The sequence below is a fragment of the Periplaneta americana genome, chromosome 4, assembly GCF_040183065.1.
Source record: "Periplaneta americana isolate PAMFEO1 chromosome 4, P.americana_PAMFEO1_priV1, whole genome shotgun sequence".
Lineage (NCBI taxonomy): Eukaryota > Metazoa > Arthropoda > Insecta > Blattodea > Blattidae > Periplaneta > Periplaneta americana.
In genome coordinates, this window is record NC_091120.1 from 75699294 (window position 1) to 75711178 (window position 11885).

Sequence of the window (11885 nt, forward strand, 5' to 3'; positions counted from 1 at the left end):
AAATAATAAAGAAATACTTGGCAAATGAATATCTTAATAGAAAAGAGTGGTATATATTAAAGGAATGGCGGATCGAAAAGCAGAAATGTGATGGTCCATCATAACTGTGAATTGTAAAGTTGGCTGACAAATATATCATACATCGTATCATATATTTATACAAGTGTAATATATGTAATTAAATATTTGTATACATGGGATCGACATCTGTGAGTCAGTGTCTGTATTTAAAGTGTTCACACTTACGTTTCGTCACAGGACGTCCAGTTGCGTGTCAGGTGAGCGAATGGGAGGCGTGGTCCCCATGCAGTGTCTCTTGTGGTATCGGAGAGTCCACCAGGAGTCGCAAGGTGCTGAGGCATGCTCTGCGAGGAGGTGGACGCTGCCCACCGCTCGCTGAAACCAAGTGGTGCGGAGAGCACACGGATTGTCCACAGAGGTTCTTCAACTGGTGACTTTACGATTGTAACGGGTGAAGACACCCAGTACGAACGTACACTGAGCCCTGGTTCACCGGCTAATAACCGAAGGGTGTAATCGGGATTCAAACCAAAGTTATTGCGAGACAAGAGAAACTATATGGGCCCAGAATGGCTCAAGGGGATTCGCATTATATCTGTGATTCCCATCCATGAGTGCGGTATTTATATTCCGATATAGGCCTATTGAAATACATCGCGTATTATTTTAATGTTCCTCCATCAAAATTGCACTTACTTGGATTTAAAGTTGACATTTTAATATTCAGTTATTCTTTCCAGGTACATACACTGAATTTAATAAAATAGGAAGAATCTCTGAGTATTAAAAAACTTTATGTTGATCTGTGTGTCAAAATAGATGTGTTAAACATCTGCCTTTATTTTTAATTTCGACAACTATTGGCATTTTACGTTATTCAAGATCAACGGTCAATAGAAAGTAAAATATTGAACTGCACAGAAATGAATTAAGGTTGAACCAAAGTCATTACGAGATAAGGGAATCTATATCTTCCCAGAATGGCTCTATGGGATTCGCACTACATCTGTGATTTCCCATCCACGAGTGTGATATTCACTAAAAACATCACGTATTATTTTAATGTTCCTCCATAAAAATTTCAATCGCTTGAATTCAGAGTTGACATTTTAATATTCAGTTATCCTTTCCAGATACATACACTGAATTTAATAAAATAGGAAGAATAACTGAATGTATCACAAATTGATATCTCTCTGTGTGTCAGAATATCTCTTTTAAAAACTACCTTCATTTTTCGTTTCGACAACAGTTGGAACTTTACATTATTCGAGATCAAAATTCAATAGAAACTAAAATACTGAACTGCACAAAAACGAATTAAGGCGAAACCAAAATCTAAAACTTGATTATTTCTACCTATAATTTTATATTACGTTGAACCTAATGTTAGAGTTATTTTTTCGAAATGATTAGAATAGTGTGTTAAAACTTTATATTAGAGAGTTTTCGTACCCTCTCCGTGCGCTAAACGTTAACGCTATGTTGACGTCATTGATGAAAAAGCCAATTAGAGCCATTCAAGCCATTCACCTCACGTTATTTCAACAGCGGAACCCGCTATCTCTAGACGAATAATGTGACGTGAACAAAGTTTACCATAGGCCTAATTCGGTATTAAAAACTTGGCATCTCGTTTGAGATATACCACTGTGGATGATATTCATCTACTTAAAACAGCTTAAAATGGATAAATTATTCAGGCCGAAATATAAGAAGACTCAGGAAAGAATTTTTCGTTGAAATTCCAACAGATAAAAGGTTAATTCATTACTACTCCGCCAAGCGAAAACGCCCCTTTGTTTAACTCGCCATAACTCGGAAACCAGTAAAGATTTTGAATAACGACCACTTTTAAAAGTAATTTCCATTCTTTCTCAACATTTCTCGCGCTTTGACCTCCCCCCATCTAACGTGAAGATAAAAAAAGTTTACTACTTAACAACTTTCTGTAAATGTCTGTTCTGAACACATCACATCGTAGTTAATATTATATAATACTTTTTAAAAATATTTTCATTTCGAAATTTTTTCTATGCCTTCCTTAGACATTGAGCTATCAATTGAAAAATACTGTTCGATTGATCGACTATCATAGGAAAAATGTTACAGGAGCGGGAAATATCGCAAAATGATTCTTTCCGAAGTTTTACGAACGTTAATATACGTAATTACTGACGTCAAAATAGTGTTAACGTTTAGCGTACGACAAGGGTGCGAAAACACACTATTATCTCACAGATTCCATTGCTTACATCGTATTGGAATAATGATACTATGTTGCTGTACAATTTTGGCATTCACAGTTATTTATTGACATATAGTCATTGAATTACCTTTATTTCTTTTGCAATAAAAGTATTTTTATATCACTCCATTGAACTCAAATCAGTCCTTTAAACCGAGGGTTTAAAACTTTTTATATTTCAGCTAGATACAGTGACTTTAATGAAATTTGTTAATTGGAAAACAGAGTGGTTTAATTGAATGTTTAAAAATTTTTTAGATACGTTGAATATTAAGAACTAAAATAATTTTATATCTAAGGCAGTATCTTCTACATAGCAAAAAGACGTATGTCCATATATTGGAGAAACGTGAAATTAAATTGAAGAACTAGTTCAAGAATGTTGGATTTTGAAGCCTGTGAAATATTATGTTCCTTAATAAGGTTCTAAAAAATAGAAGCTACTGTCATTCAGAGATACAACATTCCTCGGTTCTTACACAGTGAACCAGAGTACAGTGTCCCCAAGATACAGTACATACAGAGGTACATCGTTATCCAGGTTGAACTGGAATCAGTATTGATGTTCTAAATTATCACAGAGACTGGCATATATGTTAGTGTTGTTATAATATTTTGTGCTTGATAAAAGAAATTCTATCCATGTACAATAAAACACGAATACATGAAGTTCCTAAGTTAATACATTTATTTGATAAAATATTGTAGTTAAATATTTTATAATATCTATATAATTTAACACCTTAACATAAATTATTATATTGTGAATAATAAAGAAACTTACAGTAAGATTCCACTTTCTCATTTGGTCAGTACGTATTTTTTAATTTTATCGGAGTAATTTGGACTAATTTTTTTTTCGTTAAAATCAATCTGGTGGGGTAAACCAAAACGTTTGAATCTTCTTTAACTAGTACTAGATGCGAATGCTTAAAATGCTTATACAATAGAGATATAAGATGTATTGATTTACTTTAATGTAAAAATTAAACTTCTTAAATGAATGAAGAGGAAGTGGGAGGAGAAGCAGTTAAAAGGTACACTATTGCGTGTCTTTGCAAGGGAATTTTGGGCTGTTTGGAAGAATCTATGTAAGCTCCAAGCCTGTTGCCACTTGTCCCACGTCGTTAAACATCAGTTTATTAGATTGCCAGTTTTTTAGTCCAATTGATTTACTAACTTTTTACTTTTTCTTTTCTTTTTTTTTTTTAGTGCTGCTTCATTAGGATTCTGTATTGTTTTATCATTATTTTGTTTTGCAAGGGTTTTTCCAGCATAATTTCTAGTTGAGTTTTCCATTCTAGTTGTGTACTGGTTCATAATCCTATATTGTTTATGTAACTGTCGATAGATGCTGTTTTGTAATGGTTTCTTATACTATAATTTTTTATTTTGAACTTCTGTACGATACTTTTCGGCACTTCGTCTTCAGTAATGCCATTAATTCTCTGCTTTTCTGAGTTTTCCTGCTCTGAAACCTCATTCATCTTTAAAATGAATCTTAAAAGGAATTATTATTTCATAAGTTTTCTTTCAAAACTGTTTATTATTACTTAAACGTGTAATATAATTTTATTCACATTTTTTTACTGTTTACTTTGACATCGTTGAAGAAAAGGTTAAGAGAGCCGAGATGAAAATTCAATGTAGCCATATACAGAATGGAAGTGAAATCCCTGCAGATTTTCAGAGCGAATAGTTCATGTTGTATGTAACAAAAAAGTGTAACACCATATTGGTGGAAATTTCATAGTTTTCTCAGAAAAAAATGTGTTTCACAGATGTTTAACACTCTTTTATTCGGTAACTATTGCGCGTAGGATCGTAATTATTATCCATATGGATAGAAAATCGAATAAAGAATAATTTATCCCTCTGGCGTATTTCAATAGCGTGGACAGTTTTCGTGTAAATTTAATTTAAAAACCACTCATTTCAAGCCAGTGCGAACAGATTGCAACGTCGTAATCAGAAAGGGAGATGGGATTAGTTCACTTAGGAAGACGGACCTGAGTTCGTTGACCTCTTACATTTTTATTACGAGAAAAGAGAGGATTTGTTAGCGGCGATGTTGCCAGACTGCTGAAACTTTCAACTTATTTTCTAATTAACCGTTCATTTAATCACAAAACGCAATACAGGTTTTGTATTCATTTTAAGTGCACCCTATCGTCCATTTCAATCTGTAGAATTATTTCACTTCCACTCTATGTACAAGATGTCTCCATTTGTGTGAGGTTAACTGACGTGTGCGCAGTAGACTTCAAAATAACACAAAATGTTCATATCAACATATCCTATGCTCCATTGTTTATGACTTACAATCCTGGATGTATCAACAGTTGAACAGTTGATAGTAAGTACACCTAGGTTTGTGTAAAAATTGTGTATAGATACTATCTTGAGTGTGTTCATACTTCCATTGCACCATTTACATCCAACTCACGTGGGACGCCAAGCACTGCTGATACGACTAGCTAAAAGTAGTTCAGTGTTCTGTGACATTGAAATGCGCTACTAGAGTATTACTCGCTGGATCTAGTAGGCCGGATGTATTTCATGCATGCTGGGGCGATACCTACTACGTTTGAGTAGAATGGCCATAGCCTATCTGGATGAACGGTTCCCGCACAAGTGCATATCCAGCGTAGGATCAATCACCTGACCTGCACGTTCCCCGGATCTCAATCCAACGTGCCCTCAACTATGGGAACATCTCAAGGCCATTTACGCGGCTCTAGTTACGGACATTGCAATGCTTCAGAAGGTTGCCAGCAGGTAGGTGGGATGCCTGAGTTGTTCGAATATGTCAGGCAATCCATAATGTGACATGCATGCATTCAAGCGCAAGGTGAACTTTGAGCACTTCTTGTAGAGTGACTTATCACTGCTGGTACAGAGGCAGAGGCTGCAGATACACGAACAAGGGTGTATCAAGTATGACTATTAACAATTTCCAGCAGAATTATGGCAAGCCTATAACTCGAGAACGATCGGCTGTAGTATGTTCACATGGACATTTTGTTTTCTGGTCTACTATACACACCCCAGTTACTTCCCACATGAATGAAAGCATCTTTAATATGCGCATGCATACATAGCCTACATACAAAATACATTTAGAGTGTTGAAAAACAACTACAAACTGTATGGTAGTTTCTGTAATAAAATTGTGGGTTCGATATTTTATATAACACCCATGCACATAGGATTTGATTTTAAAATTATAACGGTTTTTGAATTACAATCAAAGATGAGAATCCTTAATATCAGGGTCGTTAAAGAAATGGAAAAATGGCTGTATAAATAAATTCATCATAGGTTTGTTTCTGCAGGGAGTTTGTGATGGTTTGAAAACATGCTGTTGGAAAAGTGTTTCAACCTCAACAATTGCGAATGAGCAGTGATGATCGGTTTGAAATTAATTTCAAACATCAAACCTACTCTAAAATAATTTACCAGTCTCTTATATTGAAGATGTAAATCAATTTCACAATATATTTTAATAACAAATACAGATAAGCACGGAAACAATATTAATGCAAAAAGTACATCTGTGCCAGCCAGTCCATTGAGTAAAGATAAAGCACAACTATTTCAATGCGCATTCGTCAATGTGATTTTGAGCATGGTTTGTGCTTGATCCATAAATCTTCCTAACCATCAGGAAATGGTTTGGTAACTGTTTGATATGCTGCAAGAACGCCGGACAATCAGCAAGTAGGCAGAGTTTGAAATTGTCGCTAAACGAACAGTAAAGTCGTGAGCCGTTTCCTGAACTGCCTAATCACCACATAATAAACCCTTTAATTTCACGAAGTTTGTCACGGCCTTGGAAATTATATTTTTGTGTTAGTTATGCCCTCAGCTTCGTTTTTTTTCGGTTTATTAACTCTCTGTATATAATTACGGAAAACAGTGAAAGAAAGATTATATCAGTCTTTAAATAGGTTATGTAATTTTGAGAGTAGATTAAACCGAAAACTTTAAAAGAAAAGTGTCGCAAAATTCCGTTTACTTTGATACAGGCAGCTTTTTGTGACGACTTCGTGTTTAATTTGTACTTGAAACGTTAAAAATAAACACATAATAAATACAATTATGAACGATAAATACAATTACCAACTCCAAAACATAAAACGACGAAACTTTCTTGAAACAAAGGCATTGTAGTTAGAGTACACGTTATGTTCTTTACGGACGAGACTAGTACGACATGTGTTTGTTAAACCCTGTCTATCCTGCTGTATTATATTTGCACATAATTTTACTAACATAATATGTTGAAACTGGGGTTGTCAGCACTTCCATCACGATTCCTATGTCAAGTGAGTAGGAGAAACATGTATTAATATTTTTAATGAATTAAAGACATCTACCAGTTGTGATGTTTTTGCGTCGTTTCGGCTGCTTATCATCATGATTATCTTGCAACAAAAATCATGTCACATGTTCCCCCCTCTTAGTTGAAAACTACAACCGCTTTTCTATTGTTATTACTTTTTTATATTTTGGCATTTATGTAATGTTCTGTGATGACAAAGTTCAATTTTCTATTTTCAGTTTTTTTTTTAAATTTTAATACCAACTAATTATTTTATATTAATTTACGAGATAAAACTGTAAAGAAATAAATAATGATACATTAATGAAAAGCATGTCATTGAATTTCATAACATTTGGTTCTATTTTCCTTTGTCTTTGAAGTTAGCAAATTTCGTCGCCAGTACTGTGTTTCTATTGTTAAAGAGTTGCATAGACTGAGAAGAAATTTCTTTTGCACATACAGTGGAGATAGGCTATGGTCGAGAATTTCAGCTGTTAAAGTTTCCTGTGCCAAACAAGAGAATGATGGTAAGCATTTTTCAACATTGACTATCCTGTGAATATAATTATTGTTAATTTCATTGCTTCAGTGTTATTACTAGGGAACAGATTTCTAGGTGCTAAAACGAGAGATTTAGAACTTTACAATATCCAATTTAGGACTTTTAGGAGTTTATATAAAATTAACAATTAATAATTTTAATTTTAGTAAATCCTCTATTTTAAGTGAAATTTATATAGTACAGAGCGTTCGAGCCAAGATGTCCACTCACTTCCCGTGGCCGCGGTCTCTTCATGCTATACAGGTCGCCCGTCTTCCGCCAAATGTTGATCGTAATTTGCGGCAAAATAGAACTCATAATACTGAAATAAAAGACTTACATTATTGTAGTAATTGCTGGAAATGGTGCAACTTTTTTTTATCTATTCTGAGTTCACATAAAAAAGTTTTAATTATTGTGGAATAATTTATTTTTTCTTCTCTTTGTAGAATTTATGCAACTTTAATTTGGAATATATACTTTTTTGTTTTATTGTCATGGATAACAAATTTCAGATTTTTTCTACTTAAATTCCGTTGGATGTTTATGCATGATCTATAACTTAAAATGTTTATAATTATGACTTACATACTATGTTTCTAATTGTAATTCCACTTTTAGTCAGACTGCATTGAAGCATGCATGTCAAGCGCATTCCCTGACACTTTCTGTAGTTCATTTTCACAAACGTAATGTACTACACGGGTTTTATACGATTTTAACTAAAACAATTTAGTGGCGTTTTCAACTGAGGTTTTTGACACCCCTACTTCCTGGGCTAATCTGCGCAAAGATTTCTGAGGGCTTCGTTCTAATCGAAAATCTGTTTCATCTCATGTCTTCCCAGTTAAGACACATTTATTCACTCGACGCTTCTTATTTTGAACCGAGCCTATCTCGTTAAATTTATTTAAGAGTCTATATATTGTTTTCCTATTTGGCACAGGACCATCGGGGAAATGACGTCTGAATTTACGGCAACACATTCTTCGCGTATATTTCAAGGAAGTCTTGTATATAAAAAATGCGTTATTCTATACCTACTGTACATCACAACACAAACGCGCACAACAGAGACGCACTGAATATCGACATGAACCGTGGGAATCTGCCGAACTAGCGAGAGCATAATGCCGGTACTCGCATCATTCCAGCCCGCAAACCAGTTTTCATGGTAGTAGGGGACATCTTAGCTCGAACGCTCTGTATTTCTGAATTATGAATTGGTGCTGACAACGAGTGCTGAACTGAAAGAGATTGATTGTTGATTGGCCAATTTCATTTCGCATAAAAGGGATGTATTGACGCTAAAATTAATTTGTAAGCTCTCACCTAACCTGAACAACCTACCTTTTAAGCTAGGATGAACTTTTCCATACTAACTTCGATCCAGGAAATTCCCTCCCCTTCTAAGACCAATATGGAACGAACTTGCCAGGCCAGTGCCAGATTATTATTTTTTTTTTTACACTTTAAATAGCATTTTTGTAATTTTTGGCTTTTTTTTCCATTTTTAGTACCGATATTTTTATTATAAATATATGCAAAATAATAAAAAGGTACTTTTTAGGCACAAACATAGTTTTTATGCATTTATAGGAGTTTATGGTTCATTTAGGCAGTTTAGATTCTATAGAATTTTAACAGGGGAATCTTGTGTACATTAAACGTAGATATATCTGAATAACATACGTCTAGGACGCAGCAAACAAAATAGGTACGGATCTGGAAATCCATTCCCTTGTTATTACTATTAACACCATGAATACCAATGGGATTTTGTATAACATTTAATCGCAAAATAAAATAAATAAAGAAACTACTCATACACTATTCCCATCAATTTTTACACGGGTAAGTTCTAACAATAATATAAAAACCGACATTTTGCATTTCTCGGCTAAGAGTTTACATTACAGAAGACAAATTTCATTTAAAATAAATTAATTGAAGGTCCAAAATGTGTCTCATTGTTTGCATTCAAGAACACCTTTTAGTGCAATTGTTCGCAATAGTCTTACCACCGAAAGAATACAAAATTGACAATTATAAATAGTGTGTATATTTAAAATAATATTTTCTCATGTATCCACCGACTCAATTAACTATCGCGGTACAATCTCATTGAATAATATTATAATAAAAGTGTAGCTAGCGTACTAGTCTTGGATATTGAAATAAGAAGGTACAGTTCGTTCTGATCTGTTAAAATAATGTCAAGATACGACATTTGCATATAAACGTAAGCATTTAAAGTTTGAAGTATTCTTAAGTAAAGCCTTAGTGTTTTAAATGTTGATATAGCGGTATGTATTTTAGTGTTATGTGTTCATATAAAACAGTATTTTAACTTTGCATTTCTTGTCTATTAAAATAGGTATTTGTTATTGCTAAAGATATGTATTTGTGAGGTGCGGATATTTGAATGCATTTTGTACTATATTAGAAATATAACTGAAATGTAGAGGTGAAGAAAGTATGATAAAGTAGCGATAATTGTACTGTTTTCTTTAGATATTATATTTCAAAAAATTTTAATGAATTACCATTTATGTAACATAATTTTTAATTTTGTGATTTCTCTCTTTCAAATCAAAGATTGTTACAGTGTTTGTATGAAGTACATGATAGCCCCTTTTATTAGACCTACTGCACTGACCTACATATCTTCAATGCTTTCGATTGTAAGTTTTAAAAATAAATTCATATTCTAAGAATCAACCTTTCGATAAATTATCTATCTTCGATTACATATTCTACAGGCAACTTTCTTACTTACTTACTGGTTTTTAAGGAACCCGGAGGTTCATTGTCTACCTCACATAAGCCCGCCATTGGTCCCTATCCTGAGCAAGATTAATCCAGTCTCTATCATCATATCCCACCTCCCTCAAATCCATTTTAATATTATCTTCCCATATACGTCTCGGCCTCCCCAAAGGTCTTTTTCCCTCCGGCCTGCCAACTAACACTCTATATGCATTTCTGGATTCGCCCATACGTGCTACGTGCCCTGCCCCTTTGCTGTGGTCGTGCCAGAGAATCAGTCTCATTCCGAGGCTTATTTGAAGGTTTCGTAACAAGCTGTTTTTTACGGTGATGGGTTATTAGCCCTTCGCCCAACCCCCAAGCTGGAGGACCACCCCTCATCGGCTGTCCGCGACTGCTTATTCAATATATTCACAGCTACCCTCTATGTCGAAATCCTACCTTTTCACAACAGCTGTGTATTGGAAAAAAACAACATTTGTTTCCTTTTCCTTTACTTACGATATATGGGAATTTTATTTTTTATAGTAGTTCATTGATTATTTCTGAAATTCATGTGCATATGGATAGGAGAATGCAGTTTATTACAATATAATTAATAATTCGGTGTACAATTACATTTATAAGTAGAAATTAACTGGACCCTTCAATAAAAATAAAAAACGTGATATTCATGCATCCAAATATTGATTCAATACAGAACATTGTTTGTTCTGAGAAGAAGCTAACACAAGAAAAGAATAGACATAAGACTTAAATAATTTCTGTTAAAATTAAATAAAAATAACATTTTTGTAGCTTCAGTATGTCAACAATTGCAATTAGCAATTCTAAAAGTTTTAATAGATTACAGTTTATGTACTTGCATGTAGGGAATCACTTTAAAAATCTTTATAAGTAAAGAATGTGGTTATTTAAAATCCTCTAAAAAGTAAAAAAGACGAAATTTAATATTTTGTATGTGGAGTGAAATCACAAAATTCGTTGATACGACATTCCAAGCACCTTACAGATATAAATCTATCAATGAAATATATTTTAGACATTAGTGCAACTTGCATTTACAAAAATGCATCGTATGTTTTTAGTGATAGTTAAGATTAACACCTTTATGTTGCTTCATTTTTAATGATTGACAAAATCTTAGTTGTAAAAATCCATAGTTCATGACTTAAGTAAATACATAATTGTTTTACCAACTCCTATGTAATTTTTATTTTATAGCAATGTATTGTGAAATATTATCACTATTAGTCAGACTGCATTTTTTATGTGAACTCAGAATAGATAAAAAAAAAGTTTTAATTATTTTGGAATAATTTATTTTTTCTTCTCTTTGTAGAATTTATACAACTTTAATTTGGATTATATACTTTTTTGTTTTATTGTCATGGATAACAAATTTCAGATTTTTTCTGCTTAAATTCCGTTGGATGTTTATGCATGATCTATAACTTAAAATGTTTATAATTATGACTTACATACTATGTTTCTAATTGTAATTCCAATATAATTTTGTAAAAAGTATATTAGTATGTAAAATGTGCTAGATTAGACAGAACAGTACCGGAAACAAACAAGCTATTAACAGTTAGTTCACTGAACAACAGTTATCCAGTATTACAGACGGAAACAAAACTGAGGCAAGATTACGAATTTTAATTTAAAATGTATTTTATTAATGTGGTGCTTCTTAAAAGTTAAAAAAAATGACCTACTTTCCGAAATAAAAAATTAACAAATGAATACATAGATTACGAATTTTAATTAAAAATTTATTTTATTAATGTGGTTCTTCTTAAAAGTTAAAAAAATGACTTACTTTAAGAAATAAAAAATTAACAAATGAATACTCATTGTTAATTCAAATGCCAATACACTTGTTAAGAAACATTATTCCAGTTTTAATTGAAGGTGAACATGTTTAATGAAGAACTGAAAGAAAGAAGTAAAATCCTTTGCTTAGATTTAATCCGTAA

The 11885-nt window shown here is 33.0% G+C and overlaps 1 protein-coding gene across 1 annotated transcript in view; it reads left to right on the top strand.

The window, feature by feature from the left end:
* The window catches only part of LOC138697963 (spondin-2-like), a 137602-nt gene extending 125944 nt beyond the window's left edge, over positions 1 to 11658 (top strand). Inside the window, exon 7 of the mRNA XM_069823587.1 lies at positions 259 to 11658. Within this exon, the coding sequence (XP_069679688.1) occupies positions 259 to 455 (197 nt within the window). The 3' untranslated portion in view covers positions 456 to 11658. The remainder of the gene's footprint in view (positions 1 to 258) is intronic.
* The last annotated feature ends 227 nt before the right edge of the window (positions 11659 to 11885 follow it).